Raw genomic sequence first — 21,458 nt, 5'->3', positions numbered from 1 at the left:
GTCATTTCTTCCAGCCCAATAAAAGTATGCAATGTAGATTTGAACGATGTGAAAACTTAGGGAAATCACTGTTTACACTAATTGTATACTAATTATAATTACATTATGCAGTATGATAGACATCCTTTTTAGTTTAAAATACCATCGACATTTGTGAGGCACTTGACAAATATATTCTTACCAGACTTTGTCAGCTGTATTCTTCCTTGGGCCAGGACATTCCCTTTTGTGGTCCAGAAATCTAAATCCAAATTCTCAGGCACAACCTTCTTAGCCAGCTGTTGACCTCCCAAATTAATTTTTTCTCTTCTACGTTCTTTACCTTTAGTGGGCAACAGTTAAGAAAACAACCTGTGCCCCTGCAATCTTTAGTTTCTTGTCTAAGACTTTTTAATTATTTCATTTAATTAATTCATTTTAGGTATCTTCTGGAGTGTCATTTGTACCTGTGGAAATCACTAGAAGTGAGAAACTGTCATCCCTTTTGATTAGTCTTGAGATAGTGTTATATTTTGGATGCTAGCATTATACATACAGGCACCACACATTTCAACATGTGGTGTGGAAGGTGTGTCCAAATCCCCACACAGTCACCACCATCCCCAACATCTGGTTATGCCACCATGTGTCTCCCAGAATCTCCTATGATCAACAACATTGGTGCTAGGCTATAAATTTTTCCATAAGGTAATTTTAATCATTAGAGTTTTTAATTTTGTGTCCCGAATCCCTTCTCTGAATGTTTTTAAATGCATAAAATGAAATCACAAGAAGGAAACAAATTATAATGAAGTTGTTGTCAAAATACATTTTTTTTTTAAATTCATGGACCCAAGGTTAAGAACCCACGCCCCCCCCACCCGCCCCCCCCACCCACCCCCCACCACATTAGAGGAATCACCTCAAATGCTATGATCATTGTCATAATTAATTTACTCATGTTTGGAGATCCTTAGCTAGGTTTTAAAATATATATATTATCAATCTTGAACATGTGTAATATTGCTCAGTTGCAATTCATTCCTCAAAGTTGGAAAGCTAGCACCCCCCATGTAGCCAAGAATCCAGCCTACCACTGATTCACTAGCAAAGAAGTTGTTAAACATTCATTTCAAAAGGGTTCTGCCTCTCACCATTGCCAGAAAGCAGCAGGAAACAGTATGTGAAGCAGCTGGCCTTTTCTTTCCTCACCATGGCTGCCTTTCTTCCCTGCAACGCTGCAGCTGCCTCCCTTATCCCAGTTTACCACGTTTGTAAATGAATTCAGGATGCAATGGAAACTGATGTTCCTTAGAGGGAAGTTTTTCCTCTTGGGCTTGAGGAATGCAGCTTGAAAGACAACTCCATGTTCTCCTTCCCACCCCCCACCCAACCAAGATAATCTAAGATGGCACATAAAACTAATGTCTTTTGGTCTAGCAAAATGGTAGAAGGTGACCCAGGTGGTACCTTACTATGAATGAATTCATTAAAAAAGATAGTGTAAGAAAACCACTGTCATCTCTGAACAGATGGCTTCAGCTTCTTCCTTATGGCTACTGCATCAGCGAGGCTCAGTTTGGTCTCTGATAGACTGTCACGGCTGAGAAGCTATAACATTTGGGTTGCTGCTTTTTATTTAATATCTGTCTGTCTGTCTCTAAGATCAAGTCAGAGAACCTGTACACATTCCTAAAACTTGGTGAGTCAATAGCATTTTTTTTTTTTGGGCTGGGCAATGAGGGTTAAGTGACTTGCCCAGGGTTACATAGCTAATGTCAAGTGTCTGAGGCCACACTTGAACTCAGGTCCTCCTGAATCCCGGGCCAGTGCGCCACCTAGCTACCCCTCAATAAGCATTTATTAAGCACCTACTATGTGCCAAGCAATGAGTTAAGCCCTGGGTATACAAAAAAAAGACAAAAGGCAGTCTTTGCCTTCAAGGAGAACACAATCTAGTAAGTGAGACAACCAAACAAATATGTACAAACAAGCTACATACTGGATAAATGGGAAATAAGTAGCAGAGTGAAGTCTCTAGACTTTAAGTGGGTTTGAGAAAAGCTTCCTATACAAGGTGAGATTTGAGACTTAAAGGAATTTAGGGAAGCCATGAGGCAGAGATGAGGAGCAAGAGCATCCCAGGCATGGGAGATAGTGGCACTGTACAGAGTCAGGAGAGGGAGGATCTTGTTCATGGCACAGCAAGGACGTCCATGTTACTAGATCAAAGGGGGAGGGAGTGGTGGACCTTGTAGGAGAGGATAAGGAGTAGGAATACTGGAGAGGTAAGGGGAGTGGGGTAGCTAGGTTATAAAGGACTTTGAATGCCAGAGGATTTTGTATTTGATCCCGGAGGAATCCTGACTTGATAGGAAGCCACTGGAGTTTACGGAGTATGGCGTGACATGGTCAGTAAATCACTTTGGTGGCTGAATGGTGGACTGGAGAGAGAATCGTAGGGGTATGACACCTAGCTTGCAAGCTTGGGAGGATGGTGGTACCCTCAACAATAATAGGGAAATTTGGAAGGGAGGAGAGTTTGGGGAAAATATGAGTTGTTTTGTTTTTTTTCTTTGCAACAAACATTTTTTTTCCCAGTTACATGTAAGGGTAGTTTTCAACATTTATTTTCATAAGATTTAGAGTTCCAAATTTTTCTCCCTCCCTCCCTTTCTTCCCCCCTCCACAAGACATCAACCAGGTTATATATGTACAATCCACAAGTGCTCTTTTTCATCAGTTTTTTCTATGGGGGTGGATAATATGCTTAGTCTCTTGGGATTGTTTTGGATCATTGTACTGCTGAGAGTAGTTAACTCATTGACAATTGCTCATTGAACAATACTGCTGTCACTATGCACAATATCCTCCCAGCTCTGCTCACTTCACTATACATCAGTTCATACGAGTCTTTCTAGGTTTTTCTGGTATCATCCTGTTTGCCATTTCCTATAGCACAATACCATTCCACTACAATCATATGCCACAGCTGCTTCTGTCATTCCTCAACTGATGGACTTTCCCTTGATTCCCAATTCTCAGCCACCACAAAAAGTTGCTATAAATATTTTTTGTACAATTTCCCCCCTTTTCTCTTTTTCATGATTCCTATTGTTAACTGTTTCCCTTCCATCCTATTCCCTTCCCCATGATATTGACTCTATTATCTATCTTCTTTCACCCTATCCCTCTTCAAAAGGGATTTGCTTCTGTCTGTCCCTTCCCCCAATCTGCCCTCCCATCTTTTGCCCTTCTCTCCTTATCCCCTTCCCCTCCTATTTTCCTGCATGGTTAGATAGATTACTACATCCAATTGAATGTGTATGTTATTCTCTCCTTGGCCAATTCTGATGAGTGTTAGGGTCATTTACTGCCCAGTTTAAATAGATTACTCCACCCAATTGGGTGTGTGTGTTAATCCCTCCTTGAGGAAACTCTTGAGTTTAAGGTCTTTGAGCCTTTTCTGATGAGTGTAAAATTCATTTACTGCCCTGCTCCTCTGCCATCTCTTCCCCTACTCCATAAGCTCTTTCCAGCTTCTTTCATGGGGGATTTCACCCCATGCTACCTCTGCCCTTCCCCCTCACCCCTCAATTTAACCCTAAAGATGTCATCATGGGGCAGCTAGGTGACACGGAAGACAAAGCATCCACCCTGGACCCAGGGGGATCCCAGCCAAAACCTGGCCTCAGACACAAGACAGTCACCCACTGCATGACCCCAGGTATGTCCCCCAATCCAATTTTTTTTTTATGGTTCTCTAGGGTCTTGTATTTGAAAGTCAAATTTGCCATTCAGTTCAGGTCTTTTCATCACAAATATCTGAGGTCCTCTTTTTCATTGAAGTCCCATTTTTTCCTCTGAAAGATTATGATCAGTTTTGCTGGGTAGGTGATTCTTGGTTGTAATCCCAATTCCTTTGCCCTCTGGAATATCATATTCCATGCCCTCTGGTCCTTTAATATAGAAGCTGCTAGATCTTGTGCTATCCTGACTGGGGCTCCACAGTACTTGAATTCTTTCTTTTTGGCAGCTTGCCATATTTTCTCCTTGACCTGAGAGCTCTGGAATTTGGCTATAATATTCCTAGGAGTTTTCCTTTTGGGATCTCTTTCTGGAGGTGATCGATAGATTCTTTCAATTTCTATCTTAGCTTCTTCTGGAATTTCAGGGCAATTTTCCCTGACAATATCTTGGAAGATGGTGTCTAAGCTCTTTCCTTGATCATGGTTTTCAGGTAGACCAATAATTTTCAAATTCTCTCTCTGGACCTATTTTCTAGGTCAGCAGTTTTTCCAAGTATTTCACATTGCCCTCTTTTTTTTTTTAATTCATTTGGATTTGCTTTATTGCGTCTTGGTTTCTCAGAAAGTCATTGGCTTCCATTTGTTCAATCCTCGTTCTTAGGCTATTATTTTCATCAGAGAGCTTTTGTACCTCCTTTTCCATCTGGCCAATTTGGCTTTTCAAGCTGTTGACTTTTTTCTCATGTCTTTCCTGCATCACCCTCATTTCTCTTTCCATTTTTTCCCTCTACCTCTCTAACTTTATCTTCAAAGTCCTTTTTGATCTCCTCTATGGCCTGAGACTAATTCATATTTTTCTTGGAAGCTTTAGATATAGGGGCCCTGATGTTGACATCTTCCTTTGAGGGTGCATCTCAATCTTCCTTGTCACTAAAGAAACTTTCTATGGTCCTCACCTTTCTCTGCTCATCTTGCCTTTCAGCTCTTTATAGTGGGGCACTGTTTCCAGGCTGCAGTATCCCAAGCTTCAGAAGGTCCCAGGTGGTATGATTTAAGGAGGAGCAGGTTCTTCATTTACCTGGCCTGTTCCCTGGTCCATAGATGACCCCAGACCAACTTGCTAATCAACCAGCTTTGTGTGGTTGTCAGCTCTGATGAGACTGTGCCCCTCCCCGACCTGGGCCACTGCTACTCAAGCCTACCCTCTGGTTCCTAGCAGGGGTGAAAAACCCAAGTTCTGCCTCAGTACCAGCATAGACCCCTGTAATCTCCCCCCTGCCAAAGGCTCGGCCCTCTCACCAGACTGTGAGCTTAGTTCCAGATGACACTGGCGCTTCAGCTGATTCAGGGGCTCTGGAGGGTTCTCTTTCTCTGGTGAGGCCTTCCTAGGACTGGATCTGTGTCAGGGTGACTCTGGGGTTGGGTTCCATTCCTGTCTCAACACAGCAGCTCCCTCCTTCCAACCTTCCAAACTGTCCTTGGTTGGAAGATGATTTCAGCACATTCTTCTGTGAGTTTTGCTGCTCCAAGAATTGTCCTATGGCATTATTTGGATGTTTTTGGAGTGATCATGTCATGAGTTGTTTTTGAACATGTTGAGTTTAAGATGTCTACTAGATATATAGTTCAAGATGTCTGAAAGGCAATTGGAGATGTGAGGGTAGGGGTCAGCAGAGAGGTTAGTTAGATAAGTAGATATGAGAATCATCAGCATAGAGATGGTAGCTAAATCTACAGAAGCTGCTGACATCACCAAAGTGAACTAATATAGGGGGAGAAATGTGTGGTCAAAACAGAAAACTAAATCAGGTGTCCTGATCTTTGCCTCAAAGTACATTTTTAAGAGACAGGTGATGTTTGTTTGAAACTTAGTACAACGTTCAAAGTCAAATACAGTGCAAACAATCAGTTTGTGACATGGATTGTTTCCAGAAAGGTTAGAGAAAAATACAGTATACAGCAATGGATAGTGAATACTGCCACGTTTTACCAAGTCACTTGGTCCTTTTATAATAAGAACAAGGAGAAGGAATTGGGATGATAAGGTGATCTCTCTTCTGCCTTGGTTTGACAACTTCTAAAGTATTATATTCCATTTAGGGCACCACGTTATAGGAATGTACACTGACAAACTGGACCTCATCCATAGTAGGGGTTAAGGATCAAAACAGTGGTTAACATTTATATAGCATTTTTTTTTTTAGTGAGGCAATTGGGGTTAAGTGACTTGCCCAGGGTCACACAGCTAGTAAGTGTCAAGTGTCTGAGGCTGGATTTGAACTCAGGTCCTCCTGCTCTATCCACTGAGCCACCTAGCTGCCCCTATATAACATTTTAGAGTTTGGAAAATGCTTCCCATGCTGTAGGCATCACTTGGGTTGTTTCATGCTGTAGATATCTAAATCAGCTTCGTATGCCATCCTTTATTATCTTAAGTTGTGCCTTTCTCCCCTAACCCCCCAAAAGTACTAGCTTTCCATTTCTCATCTAAGCCTCACAACTACCCTCCAAAACCAATGCCAACTGGTGGACTGTTTAGCTTGGCAGAGACTTGAGCACATTATAGCTTCCTTCAGATATTTTAAGAGTCATCATATAGATGGGACTCAATATAGGTTGGCTTAATTGACTTCTGAAGTCCCTCCCAAATTAAACATTCTATGATACTGATTTCAATTATGTGGGTCATATCAGCCAATAAAAAGATGATAGTGTAAGGGCTATTGAGAAGCTTGGCTCCCATGGAAAGGGTGTGGATGGAGCTGAGTTTGATAGAAGTCAAAGAGAAGCTTGGTAGGAAATGGAAGACTCTGGGATCAATAATGATAATTTAGCATTCCTGTGAATGAACCACTGTGGAGTCAGCCAAATATTTTGAGTAGAAGAGATGTAAAAAGCAGTGGGCTTAAGAAATTATTTTAAACCATAGTTCATGGAGAGTTACACAATAGGGGGCAGCTAGGTGGCACAGTGGAAAAAGCACTGGCCTTGGATTCAGGAGAACCTGAGTTCAAATCTGGCCTCAGACACTAGAAACTTACTAGCTTGACCCTGGGCAAGTCACTTAACCCTCACTGCCCCACAAAACACGCAAAGAATGAAAGACAAAGCCACAGTTGGCTCTCGACCTCTGAGAGCAGAAGTCAGTGGACAAGCAAGAAAAAGAGAGCTATATGCTCTTGTGTGTGTGAAAGGGTGAAAGATAGAGAAGAGCACATGGAAGTAATACCATCACAGCTTAATGCTGCCAGGGAAAACCAGAGTAGTCCCCATTTTTATGAAATATTGATTCCTAAAGTTAAATAAATGGTTGTTGAATATTTGTTGAATGAATGATTCCTTATACTATTCTTTAAGTCACTTCATTTTGCTATATGAAAACAACTATTTTCCTAGGAAATTATTTGCCCAGTTGGTAGAAATTAATGACTCACTAACTCAGGTGGACAAATTACTATCAAATTAAATCAATTTGTAAATTTTTCACCTCAAAACTTTGCACATAAAAATTTAACACTTTAGACTAGAGTTGAAAGAGGAAGAGTATGAAGTACAACAGAACTGGAACCAGGAGAGCTGAATTCAAATCCTAACTCTGACACTGACTAGATGTATGACCATGGAGAAATTGCTTAAATTTCCTGAGCCTCAGTTTATTCATCTGTAAAATGGAAGTAATAACTACCAGCACCTTTCAGGATTGTTGTGAGGAAACTAAGTTACTGTCATTAAAAATTGTGGTCCCACAAAGTCCTTCTACTCCAATTTACTTTTTATTTAATTTTGGTTTTGGCCATGGCAACCCATGAACCTAAGAAAAACTTTAAAATGAGTGTCAGTCCTATGTGGCCCCCATCAGGTTCTGGAGTAACATTTTCAGGGGGTAAGAAAGTGGGGCAGGGCAGGGAGATGAGTTTTTAGACCATCAATAAACATCAACTTGATTGGTACTGTAAATCTGAGATTCCTTTTTAAATTACCAATAAGGGAACATAAGAATGTTCCTTAAATCATGTCATGCATGATATTCTTGCTATAAACAATACTAGAAGAGACAAGTTGCAGTTGAATAGAAGAATAGCACAATCACGCCTTGAAGAAAGAAGCAAAGAATAGAGTTGGTTGAATAGTTTTTGCTGTGTTCCCCAGAGGCAACAAAAAAATTATATATTTGGTCATCGGGGCCAGGTAAGTAGGAACAGAATCATATGGATACAGCAGAAGGAGGAGAATAACAGCAGTTCTTATGTCTGACAGTGCTTCTTAAAGTCTATAAGGTACATAACCAACAAGAGAGATGCATGCCAAGGTTTTGCCCATTTTACATATAGGGAAACAGGCTCAATGAAGTAACTTTCCCAGGTAATAATACAGGTAATAATTATCTGGATTGAGCAAAATTCAGGTTTTCTGACTCACAAGATTAGGGATATTACACAAAACTGGTTCTATGGGAAGAAATTATCAGAAGCAACTGGTGTGGATGGGGATCTTTGGGTCCTCCAATCCAACACTTCTTTGCCTTCAGAGAATTCAAACTTGAAGGGGGTGAGGTGGAAGACTGGACTATTGCTCTTACTGGTTAATTTAAGGGTGTTCAACCAAAAGGTTCAAGTGAGCTCAAAGAAACTTCAGATGTTGAATTTGGAGGAAGTCTTGCTGGAATGGGATCAGGTTCTACTGCATGTCTCATAAATAAGATGGCCAGTCATATGGAGGAGTTAGATTTGTCTAACTGGGCTTCAAAGGCAGAACTAACCTTGGTGGATGGAAGTTGTAGAGAGATTCTCCCAGCTAACAGAGCTCAACAAAAGTGGATTTCCCACCACTGAGGATGTAAAAGCATAGGCCAAATGACAAGGATCTCAGGGGAATCCCTATTTACATGTGAGTTGGACTTTTGATCACTGAAGTTCCCCCAATCCTGAGATTCTCTTTCACTTTTTATAAAATGCTCTGATTCTGTAACATGGAGTAAGAGAAATACATATGGGACAAGGTATGTCCTATAATTGTAGCCAGCACCACAACAGGCATAGGAGGACAATAAAAGAAATTTTCTTATGTCATCACCCTGGACAAGGATGCTTGGTTTTTAGGGCAGGACCTTACATTAAAAGGTAAGGCTTCAGTATGAACAACCTTATATAAACAAGCCCTGCCAAAGGTGTTTTTATGTATTCATTTGGTCCCACTTTACTGAATATTAATGGTTTCTATAAGATTCTGTTCCTTCTATATGCATCATTGGTTTTGGTGGTGTTTTAAAAAATAAAACAGACTTGCTATTGAAGAAAGAACAAAGAAAAAAAATTAATCCATTGAGCCAGTGACTGAAATTTTAATTTGGATACAGCTGAACTCGGGGTATTTTTCTGGGGAAAAAAAAGGGGGGGAGTTTTTTGGTGCCCCTTCCTTAAGTCCAGATGGCCAAGTCCAAAAAAAACAAAACAAAAACAAAACCCCACTACAAACTCCATAGTAGGATGTTCTCTGAGAAGGGCTATCTCAATAGTACTTAACATCATTAAAATTTTTTATTTTTGAAACTTCAGAAACAAAGACTTGTTTTAGGAAATGTATTTTTACAGTATAACGTTTTTACAGGTAACCTTATACAAGGATTGTGACATGGAAGACTTTGGATTTAGCGTATCAGATGGACTGCTGGAAAAAGGAGTATATGTTAAAAATATTCGCCCCACTGGACCAGGAGACCTAGGTGGCTTAAAGCCCTATGACAGGCTCTTACAGGTAAAGCCAAATGTGCAATCTCAACCATGCATGTCTAAGGTGGCGTATATAATTAACTATGCAAGACCAGATGGGCATATTTAGGACCTGAAAGTGGTGGTCTGTTCGACTAGTAGAGGAGGATCCCACTGGGGAGAGCCTTTCAGCTCTATTATTTTTCCTTCTCTAAGGTCCCTGCCAGATCTAAACTCTGAGTCCTTCCCACCAGCTCCTCTCTCCACACCCTCATCATCTTGGCTCTGGCATCATTTTGGTGACAACCTCAAAACCTGACTTTACCAAGTGGTTTCCTGATGTCAAGAGGAAGGTGGGACTACTGGATGCAACAGTTTATCCTTGCTGTAAAATTTGTTTTAAGGAAGAAGAGTACAAGAATAATATTAGTACCTTCTGTAATAGGATCTCTCAGTAAAGACCTATGCCCTTTTAAAAAATATTCAGTAGACAGTATCCATTTCACATGACCTCTGATTCCAAAGAATTACACATTCCAAAGAAGCAAGCCACATTAGTGTTGGACTGCTGGTACCGGACTAGTAAGAGCAATGGACGACTAGAGTGATGTGGTTCCTAAATTCCCCTTCTCACTCCTGGATCAGCTAAAGGGTTAATACTCTCCAAAGGTCCATCACACTCGAGGTACCTGCAATTCTCTCTCCTCTAAGGAGGCAAAGTCCAAAGGGATAACTCATGCTGCTAATAAGCAATCATTCTCTATGAAATCAGAGCCTAGCTGCTTCTAATTTGAACTCACACCCCCTGAATAATCTCCCATCTAGGGCTTACAGTTTCACTCTAAACCTTAAGGTAAATGGCCCTTTTATAACAGGCATTGTCACCTGAGTAACTGCTCCTATCCAAGGACCCTGCCCAGTCAATCCCACCATAGGATGTAGAGGGTCCAGATAATGGTTTACTGACAACTTCCTCCTTCCTCTCCTATATGGAGTGAGTCCCATTATAACTTAGTCACCTTAAATTCTAAAGTCATGGCACTGACCTAATACTGTACCTCAAACATATGAATGCATAACAAAATAATCACTAGCAGAGCCCTCTTTTAACTTGATGGGGTCCAATATAAACATAATATCCCATTCCATAATGAACTACAGATTCTATTTCCTAAAAACTTTTTATTCCTGGAAATTTGATATAAATGTATTGCTCTGTAAATGTCCCCAACTTCCCCTTTATCAATGCATCAGTTGTTTCACATGGACTTTGTCCCAGGCTTCTGACCCCCAACATGAACAATCCAGAACCTTTTCCATGTATGCTTTCCAGATAATTAAGTGACTATGAACAAACATCTCAACAATTCCCAATGCAGATTCCCCCAGCATGTATACCATTTTCAAATCCTCTATTTCCCCCTTCAACACCATTTTACTCTTCATCTTGGCCACATACATTGGGCACATTTAACCCAAAGTGGTGTTTTTTGCAAAACTTTTCTCAGAAGTTCCCCCTGGTGTCATGTAAAGGAGATTTCCAAACATTGCTTATGTAATCACAAAAGCACTTTGGATGCTGCTGAGGACTGCTAGGGCTAGCCAAGAAACTTAAAATATAATGCCTGACATTTCTCATAGAAGGCCAAAATATTTCACTCTCCCTTTGATGAAATGCCTAGCAAGAGTTCAAGTAAATGGGCTTACATGCTGCTAAGCTAGGTTTTACTGGCCCAAGATACTATGGATCAACTGCATAAAGATGGCTTTACTTAAAAAGCTACATCCAACCTCACAGAGAAAAATGAAAAGGTACCTTATTGTCATGGTTATAATAGGGATTTCTAATTCTATGTCATTTTAAAAATCCATATATTCTTACCTTTCAATTCCTGCCTAACCAAGATTGGAGAAATGTTGAGATAGATTGGTAAGCAAAGGTCTCAAAGTCCACTACTGCCATTCTGTACTTGGTTAGTCGAAGCACCCGGTGGGTCCACAACCTTTAATTTTCTAGGGAGCATTCAGGAATTGGGGAAAAAGGGATCCATTTTCTTGATATTCAGTTGTATAGACAAAATGGGCCACATTTAACTGGCACATTGGTCCTGTTTTGAACAATAAAACCTCTTTTAAGATCATATAATCTTTGAGCTCAAAAAGCCCACCTCCACCCCCCACTAAAGAGAGCATTCTCTCTACACCATCTACGTGGCTTCTTTAAATCTTACTTGAGTTATCTGCCACCTAAGTCATAAATATGGCCCTTTTGTCCCCTTAAATTCCTTGAGCCAACTGATCCAAACCAAGTTAAGTAATTGTTCTATCATGAAAAAACACTGACTTCTATTAACATGGATAACTGAGCTGTCTAAATTGATTAAACAAAATGTCTTCTTCACTAAAGAGGATTCCAAAGTTGTTGCTTTCTTATTTTTCTCTAAATATACTCATTTACCAGAAGAACCCGATTATGTAGAAAGCAGCAGCATGGCATGAATCTCAGAATTCCATTATCACTCTACAATCAAGATCTAGCCCTCTCTTAACCACAACCTCTCCCATGACCTCAAACCTATTAAACTTACTCATTGCTTTCATTATTCATTCCTCCTCCTTTTTCCAATGTATCAGTCCCCATTCTGACTTCACTTGCTCCCCTTAGCTCCCTTCTATTCCATCATCGATTTTAATGATGGCCTTCTTAGAAGCCTAGAATCCCTTCTTACCTCTCACCATGGTTGGCACTCTCCAACCATGAGTTACTCTCACCATTTGCCTTTTTCTCTTCCCAGGCTGCCAAACACTGGTATTAAAAGGAAGTAATGAAAATATGCCAGTAGGTCCATTATAAAACAATGCAATTTAACATCAACTGGGCTCAATAATCCTTTTATTCACTTTTTGTATATTGTCAAATTCCCCATAGGACCCATTTCACACTTTTTCTAACTAACCTCAAGCTTCCACCCATCACTATTCCCCTCATTCTAAGATGATTACCCAGCTAAAGCTCCTTTCATATTCCCCTACTATTCCTAAGAAAGATATGTCCTTCAACTTTCCAAGACAAACCCACCTATTTCCATTCCTATTTCTTCTAGGACACTGTTTTATCATCATCCCTATTCTTTTATGTTTTCATCTTTTCTTTCTCTATGGACACTCCAAGCCCCACCCTACACACACACCTTGCAACTATAATCTGGTATTCCTTATATTAAGGTGCTTTTTTTTAAGCTTTAAATTTAAAAGCCTTTCTTCAACTTTACCTGCTAAAACAGGGTTCTTAACCTATAATCTATGAACTTGTTTTAAAAACTTATTTTAACAGTTGATTTCCTTTGTAATTTTAGATATTTGGTGCATTTGAAAATATCCTGAGAAAGGATCTGTAGACGTCACCAAAACAAAAAAAGTTTAAGACCTCTTGTCCCAAAACTCCTATCCTATCTTCTTTTTCCAAACTCTTAAAGGCAGTAGGAAACAATGAAGAGTCTGAACACTTGCTCAAAACTGTGCTTTAGATTTTTTTATATCAGCAGCTGTGTGGAGGCTGAATTGGAAAACGGTTGGAGATAACTTGAGTCAGGATAACCAATTACAAGCTTATTATAATAGTAGTCTAGGTGGGAAGTGACAAGAGCCTGAAATAGGGTGGCCATTTACTCAAATGAAGAGAGAAGGGGATGAATGGGAGAGAAAGTACGGAGGTAGAACCCACAGAATTTGCTAACTGTTTGGATATGTGGGGCCAAAGAAGGGAAGACGAGCTGAGGTTGTGGTAACAGGAAGAATGATAGTATGAACAGAAATCAGGAAACAGGACGAGGATCCAACTCAGACCAAGAAGAAGCAACCAAACAGGTAGGAGAAATAGGAGACAGAAGTGTCACAGAAAAACCAAGAGAAGAGTATCCTGGAGGGGACAGTCAATCAGTCCCATCATTCAAGAAATATTACATGCCAGTTATCAACCAGGAACTGCTGTAGGGCACGGGGAGGAAGTACAAAGATGGAAATCCCTACTCACAAGCAGCTTAATACATAGTGCACAAACATAAAGTTAACACGCACACACATTGAGTAAAAGTAATCGGGGAAGCACTAGCAGCAGGCAGGAGGAAGTTCAGGAAAGACTTCACACAGAAGATGTTATCTAAGCAGCATTTTAAAGGAAGAAATTCTGAGAGACAGGTAAGAAGGCAGGAGGGATGGTCAGTACGGAGACAAGAGACAAAGTGAGTGGGGAACAGAGAGAAGGCCGGTCTGTCTGGATCACTGTGATATAGCCACACAGTCAGAAGCTGATGAGATCAAAGATGAGGACTGAGAAACCTCGTGACTCAACAATTAAGAGATTGTTAGTAGCTTGGAGAGAGGGACTTACCACCACTCAAGATATCCTCTGTCTTCCAACTTTCTCCTTTTTCTGTATCCATTGCACTGCACAGCATCCTCCCTTCTGTCTCCACCCCTTCTGATTTCACCTCAAGATTCTGTGTTGTCTTATGCCTCAAACAATAAGCTCCAAATGACAAAATGGCCATTCTTGACCTTTCAGGTTAACCATGTCCGTACAAGAGACTTTGACTGCTGCCTCGTCGTGCCCCTCATAGCAGAATCTGGCAATAAATTGGACCTGGTTATTAGCAGAAACCCCCTGGCTTCTCAGAAGGTGGTCCCAGATCAACAACGTACTTTACCTGGTGGAGAATGGGGGGACCAGAACAGAGCTTTCTTTCAACAAACCGGACATGGTGGTAGTCTGGAGACGCGAGAACCCACAAACACATTATAGCAAAGATTTTTATAAAATGACAAAGGACGATATATACATGGTGCTAAAAAAAAATCCCTTTAAGATATCTGTGACATCTGAGGCACAGATCAATCATGTGGCATTAATTGTAAAGCACAGGGGCTTTTAAATGTCTCTCATGGCTCATGTTCACTATTCTTTTAAAATTGGAAGATTTTCTGGTGACCACTATGTTAATTGGCAGGCCAAGCCCAATGATAGAGCAAAAAAGATAGCAAGAAGTAGGTAGGTCTTTTCTTCCCTCCCATTAATAAACTAAAGGATCTTTTGAAAAGTCAGTTTCATACTTCATCTTAATATGACTGGTTTTGAGAAAGGAAAAAAATCTCATTTTCTAAAACCTTTATGATAGTATCTTATAATTAATTTTTAAACCAGCTGGTTACTGGGTCTTAATGTAACAGTAATCTGTATGAACAAGGCTCTTTGTAAATTTAGCTTTATTATGGGTAGTGTTTTGTGAACTCTTGGTCTGCTACAATGGGAGGGGTGCAGATATGAAATTAAGTTATATTAAAGTATTTCCACAAACATGCACGTAAGAGGCTATGGTAGGTGGTGGTGAAATGTATTGCCCAAGTATAGGAACAATTTTACTAGGATGTATGTTATTCCCTATGCAAGAAAATACTGAACAGGTCATGTCTTGCGACCTATAATTTTTTTTTTAATGGGGATTATTTCTTAAGTAGATGAAAACCTCTGAAAAAGGACTACAATGCCCTAAAAACTCAATCTGAAGGTTTCTGTTCTTAAGTTCATTTGTTTTCCTTTTAAAAAAATGACTTAAATAAATACTTGTAACAAAGAACAAAGTGTATTCAAATGAGGTCAACTTAATGCCAGGCAAATCAAATCCATATCACTGCATAATGTTGTTTTGACAGATCGAGGGGCGTATAGCACATGTATTTAGAAATTCCACTGAAATATATTTTGTTCTGAGCCATGCCACTTATAGAGATTGTAAATACATTTTACAAAATACATTGCCAATTCCTACCACCCCTCAAGCAATAAATGGTGACAATTGCTTCTTATCCTCCTGAGCAACTGTTTTCAGTTGTTCATATATTTTGAGTAATCACTGTTATCTGTTAAATATAAAAAAAATTAACTAGATCTATATATTGACTGTAGAACCTTCATTAACAAAATAGTCATTTTCTAACCCTTTTGGTTTGGGTTAAAAATTCAAACACCATTTAGAAAAAGTATCACTATCTTCTTTAACCTTATTTCATGAAAAAGCTCACCTTCCTTTTGTGCACACACAAATGTTTGCTTCATTCAACACTGCCAGGGCAAGAAAAGAAAATTTAAAGCAGAATCATGTTTGAAAGAATCATGAGTCACTTAAATATGTATTTTTATTTGTAACAAACAAGTATTAAACTGTAAAGTATTTTTGTACAAATTTAATACTTTAATAGCATGATATTTATCGTCTATGTATGGTTTTTGGGAGCTCAGAATTGTTGCAAATTTGTATGAAAAAAATCAAGCTGTACACAGTGGAATAAACAGTAATTTAAAAAAGACAAAGTATGACATTCAGTATAAACCTAAATCCACTTTGGCTAGATATTGCAGAGTATAGAACAGATATAATACAAGATTGAAAGTTTAATTTAGATGAATGATGTTTAAAAACAGAGGTCTTAAAATAATGCAGGACTTCCAAGAATTTAGTTCATGAAAATATTTTATATGACACATATCTATGATAAACCATGGAACTGACAGAAGATGCTTCAACTATTGTGCCATCTTTCTTTAACAAGGATGACTATTTTGACCATGGAAGACTGCAGTTATTTTTTTCACTTTCAATTCAATCCAACAATTAAGCACCTACTATTTATAATGCACCGATTTTTACAACTGTTGAATAGAAGCATCTTATCACCTCGTCAAATTCTATTAAAATGAACATTTAAACTATCCATATTCTTGACTTTCTGGAATATATTATTTGTAAATCTTACATGGAATTTACTCTATAATCCAGTGAATGGATCAAAGCCAACAAGATGAAATTTGACTAGAATAAATGTGAAGTCCTGCATTTAAGTGTTTAAAATCAATTAAGTCAGTAAATAAGAGGTGGGGGGGGGGGGAGGTTGGGGGGAGGATTTGACTTGAAAATCATTCATATGAAATAAAAATAAACAAACCAACCAGGGTGATACATCTTAGAAAGGGCACTGTTTAAACTGGAGGGTGTCCAAAGGAAAGCACAAACAGGCTGGTGAAGAACTTTAAGGTCATGCCACATAAGGATCAAAAGAAGAACCAAGGATGACTTCAGCTAACATTTAGTCTGAGAAGACATGAAAGCTGTCTAATAGCTAAAGGATAGTTGTGTGGATGAGGGATTACAGAATTAGCCACAAGGGGTGGAAGTTGAAGAGAGGTATATTCCTCTCCCTCCTTTCCAAGGAGGGACTTTTGGTTTCCCCTCACTGAAGGTTTTCAAACAAATGCAGCATGACCACTTTTCAGGTATGATGTGGGGAAGTTTTCTTGTTCAGGTGCAGGCTGGACTTGAGGGCCTTGGGGGGGGAGGAGGGGAGAATCTCTTCCAACTCAGATTCTACAAATCAGTATGAGATGGCTCCTAAAAAATGCTAATGTAATCTTAGGCTGCATTTATAGAAGCAAAGTCATTAGAGTAAGAGGGGTAAATTAGACTTGTTTAGCCATGGGTAGATCTAAGAATGATGGAGGTTGCAAAGAGGCAAATTTAGGCATGAAAAAAACCTTCATAACAATCAGAGTGATCCCAAAGTCGAACTACACTGTCTTGGTTCTCCTTACTTAAGGTATTCAAGCAAAGACTGTATGAGAATTACCATGTAGGAGAGTGCAATAGAGGAAATTTCTGTTCCAATATGGTTTCGACTAGAACTCACCAAAATCAGATCTGGCCAACAATGGAATGGGTTGCCTTACAAAACAGTTCTTTGTCCCTGAAAAATCTTGGTAGCTCCTTGTCCCTAAAAAAACCCCACCGTTCGATGATATGGCAGAAAGAATTCCTGTATTACACTAGGGGTTGGAGGGGATAACAGTTCTTTTCTAATTATATTCTATTACTGTAAACGGTTAGGTTGAAATCCAAACATCATTTCTTTTTGGCATTTTTTTTACTATCTTTCATTCAATAAGACATTAAAAATTATATCATGTAATACATGATTGCATCATAGAGACAGTAAAATATTCTAAAAATGTATTTGTTCATTTATTCAAATCTCATATTCCATGGACAGCTTTTCTAACGCCAGACTGGTTTTTCCCATTATGCTTTTGGGGTTACCTCCTTCTATACTGTCAGTTGGAGGCTGCCTACAAGATATGAACTAAATTGTATGTTTGCCTAAATATAACAATTTCAGAGGTAAGTATACATTTGGGATGGATGATGAGAATCTTACAATGCATTCTAAAACCTTTCCTCAAAACACTTTCTAAATGCCATTTTTGGCACTGGTTTCAGGTGCAGTTTAGAGTCACACTTTGTTTTACCAAAAAATAAAATTACCCAAAGGTTGATCTCTTCCTGATTCACTGGTCTTGGCTCCAAAAGACTTCTCTACCCACAGAGTTGTTAGTTGGCTACTATGTTCCACACTCAGAAAAACATGCAACAAGCATGAAGTTCCCAAAAGGAAGATCTCAGCATGATTTGCACCCTGGGAAGTATATGGCCTCAACAGGTGGGTACTTTTTAAAAGGAGGTAACACTCTTTTGGTATAACAATTCTAGTGTTTGTTTTAAAGTATAGTCCCATTACTCTGTAGCCATACCCCCATATAATGATTAAATTTTTTTCTGCCCTAATCCAATAACCAAATCATATTATCAAAGATAAGCAAATACTGACCATAATTATACTAACAATTAAAGCCATAATACTAAAATTTTGAAAAAGTTCAAATAAAACTATGTAAGTTTTGGGTTTTGTATCATGTTTCATTTTTAAAAGCTCATTTTAGCTTCTCTGTTATAAGTTATGCCAGTAAAATGCCTTTAAATCTTCATGCTTTTGCTTTAAAATAAAATCTGTAAAATATAAAAATTCTACTTAAAACTTGGCCAATTTTACCTTCATCATTTGAAGATATTGCTATGTATTTTCTCATCAAAGACAAAAATGTGTCATAATCATTTTGTTCAGCCAGAACTTAAGTTCTTTCACTGCTCGCAGTTTTGAAAAGCTGCTTGGGAGTCAAGCTATTCAGGGTCATATTTTGAAGTCTGGCAGATACAAGTGGTGATGTCTGTTCCACCTGTCAAAATAATTTTTAAAAATGTTAATGCCACTAAAGTTAAACCGATTTACCATACTGACTAACTGAAGATTAGAAAATTTGATTTCACCCCTCCAACCTTTTAAGCAGTCTACTCTCTGGCAGCCTTAACCTTTACAGTTGTGGGCTAAAACTAATGGCTATAAGCCAAGGTAGAGATTTCAATAGTGCTTAATAGATTGACTGCCCATGGATATAGTCATAGTCATGAGCTCCAAACTACTTTTTCTCACACAACCCTAAATAAACAATTTTTGAACCCATACCCCTAAAAAATGAATATATGTATAAATAAAATATAAATAAAACCTGTGCTACATAAATAAAATACACATGCTCTTACTTATGCACCCTATAAAACATATACAAAAATAGAAAAAAGAATGTGAAAAATATGAAAACCAACACTGCAAAGCTATTATTAATAGCGCAAAAAATCTTTCTGATAATAATGTTTAGTGAAAGCAATGTGATTCATATACTTCATTATTTCAGAAAAATCCTTCTACATCCTGGGAGAAAGGGTACACTCACAAATAATAACTGTATTTAGTTCATTAAAATAGTTAATTCGATCCAAGTAGCTAATTGACCAAAAAGGTGAATGTCTTTACTCTTTAGATACTTCATTACTGAAAAATAAGCAACACAATAATCAAATAAGGCCATGATAATCACAGAACATAACACCTTTTCAGCAGCAGTCATGTTTCTGTGCATGAATATTCACCATATACCATACAAAAGTAAAAGGGAATGGTCTGATTTCACCTCAGGTGAAAGCTTTTGATATCAAGTCATTCTTCTTTATGTGGCTCTGCTTAACGGATATAATCACATCTTAATTTCCTCTTCATATTTGGATTTTTCGGTTGTGTTTTCAGATACACCATACTTGGCCCCTACTGACTGTTCCCTTATTTGTAGTGGTAACCAAGACAAGTCCAGGGGGTCCTTTAAACAGTGGTATCCTCAACCTAAGCCCACCAATGCTCCTCTAAAAGCTACCCATGCCTTCTACCACTTGCTCTCTACAATGTACGCTCCACAGGTAACAAATTACGTTTCACTTGAAATCTTCTCCTTCCTTCTGGCCCTGACACTGAGCTCCCTCCTGGTGACCCAGTCTCCCCGGCCACTCACCACTGAACTGGTTGCACTTTCCCTCATATTCCCACCTCATGGGGGGGTGGGGGTGGGGGTGAAATACTCCTGGTTTTTCATGGATCCTTCCCTTATCTATCACCATCACAGCCATCCCTCTTCTTTGGAGATTTAATCAATCTACATCACCCAATCAAGATTCTAATGGCTACTCTCTACTGACCTTCAGAACCATTTCCTTCCTTCCTTCCTTCCTTCCTCAATGAGTGCAGTACCTGGCTCATAATCCTTCTTTCCTTGGTAACTCCTGTCCGAGACTTTAACATACATGTTGATAATCCCTCAACACCTTAACTTCACAGTTCCTCACTTGGTTACTTAGAGTGCTGTATCTGGAGTCAGGAAGACCAAAGTTCAAATCTGGCCTCAGACATTTACTTAATCTCTGCCACAGTTTCTTCAACTGTAAAAAGGGAATGTTAATGATAGCATCAACCTTGAAGGGTTGTTGTCAGGATCAAACTACTTGGCAGAGTGCCCAGAATATAATGTTCCTTTTCCTTCCCTTCACATTACCTACTCTTCGACCCACCTCAGCCGTACAGAGATGCTCACATACTCCTGATCTTGCCATCACCCACAAATGTACCATTTTCATGCTCGTGAACTCTAAAATTCTTTTATTTGAAAACTAACGGTTATTCATACCAACTCTCCCTCTGCCTTGCAATCCCCAAACCTGTTCTTCATCTTCAACATAACCCAATCCTGGCTACTCGCCCTTCAGTTCTTTCCTAGTTCATTACTCCTGAACTGACCACACTTTCCTCTCCTGAAGCGTGGCAGTTCAACTCAGCACTGTGCTCAGGTCCCTTATCCAGATCTTGCCCTGTCAAGTGTTAGCCCTAAATTATTCCCAACATTCTCACTACCTTCGCTTCCACACTGCTGAAGGAGGATAGAGAACAATCACAAAACACATTTATGTTATATAACCTCTACTAGGCCCTCCCTTCAGCAGGGAATCCTTTTATATGTCCTTAATTGACTCACTATCCCCCTCAGCACGGGTTTTTCCAAACATGCCACGGCTTCCTCCCCGCTGAGCTGAGAACCTTACCTCCTATTTCACTGGAAAAATTGAGGCCATTCCTCAAATCACTAAGGGAGCTCTCTCTTCTTCACCCTGTCTTCCAAGAGGTGACCCTTCTCTTTGCCAGGACAAACTTCTCTACAAGCACGTGTGATTTCATTCTCCAGTAGACTGCCCCTTCCGTGATTCCCTACACTTTCACTCATCTTCAATCTCTCCCTGTCTACTGGCTGCTTCCACACTTCTACACTTCCTAAAAGCATGTCCATGTCTCCCCCAGCAAAATAAATAAATAAATAAATAAATAAATAAATAAATAAATAAATAAATAAATAAATAAATAAATAAATAAATAAATAAAATAATGCTCATTTTATGCATCCATCTCTGACTATCCTCCTATAGCTCTTTTCTACCTTTTTGAGCAAACTACATTAAAAGGCTATACTGACGTCCCCACTTGCTTTCCTCTCACTTTGTTGAACTCTCTGCAGCCTAGCTTCTGACCTCAGTATTCAATTGAAACTGCTCTCTTTAAAGTTCCCAATCATCTCATTGCCAGACCTAACAGTCTTTTCTCAATTCTCATCCTTCCTGACCTCTCTGAAGTCTATGAAACTGTTAATCACCTTCTTTTTTTTTTTTTTAAAGAAATAGTATGGTTCATTCAGCATCTATACTCCACA

The 21,458-nt window shown here is 39.1% G+C and overlaps 2 protein-coding genes across 2 annotated transcripts in view; one reads left to right on the top strand and one right to left on the bottom strand.

Moving 5' to 3' along the window:
* The window catches only part of GRIP1 (glutamate receptor interacting protein 1), a 548,438-nt gene extending 534,181 nt beyond the window's left edge, over positions 1–14,257 (top strand). Inside the window, exons 24-25 of the mRNA XM_043967674.1 lie at positions 9,336–9,482; positions 14,001–14,257. Coding sequence (XP_043823609.1) covers positions 9,336–9,482; positions 14,001–14,237 — 384 coding nt within the window. The 3' untranslated portion in view covers positions 14,238–14,257. The remainder of the gene's footprint in view (positions 1–9,335; positions 9,483–14,000) is intronic.
* A 1,405-nt stretch (positions 14,258–15,662) lies between these two features.
* HELB (DNA helicase B) overlaps positions 15,663–21,458 on the bottom strand; it is a 48,071-nt gene continuing 42,275 nt past the window's right edge. The window contains exon 13 of the mRNA XM_043965658.1: positions 15,663–18,554. Within this exon, the coding sequence (XP_043821593.1) occupies positions 18,450–18,554 (105 nt within the window). The 3' untranslated portion in view covers positions 15,663–18,449. The remainder of the gene's footprint in view (positions 18,555–21,458) is intronic.

This window comes from Dromiciops gliroides, chromosome 5, assembly GCF_019393635.1.
Source record: "Dromiciops gliroides isolate mDroGli1 chromosome 5, mDroGli1.pri, whole genome shotgun sequence".
NCBI classification, from domain to species: domain Eukaryota; kingdom Metazoa; phylum Chordata; class Mammalia; order Microbiotheria; family Microbiotheriidae; genus Dromiciops; species Dromiciops gliroides.
This window is presented reverse-complemented; position numbering and strand designations above follow the sequence as displayed.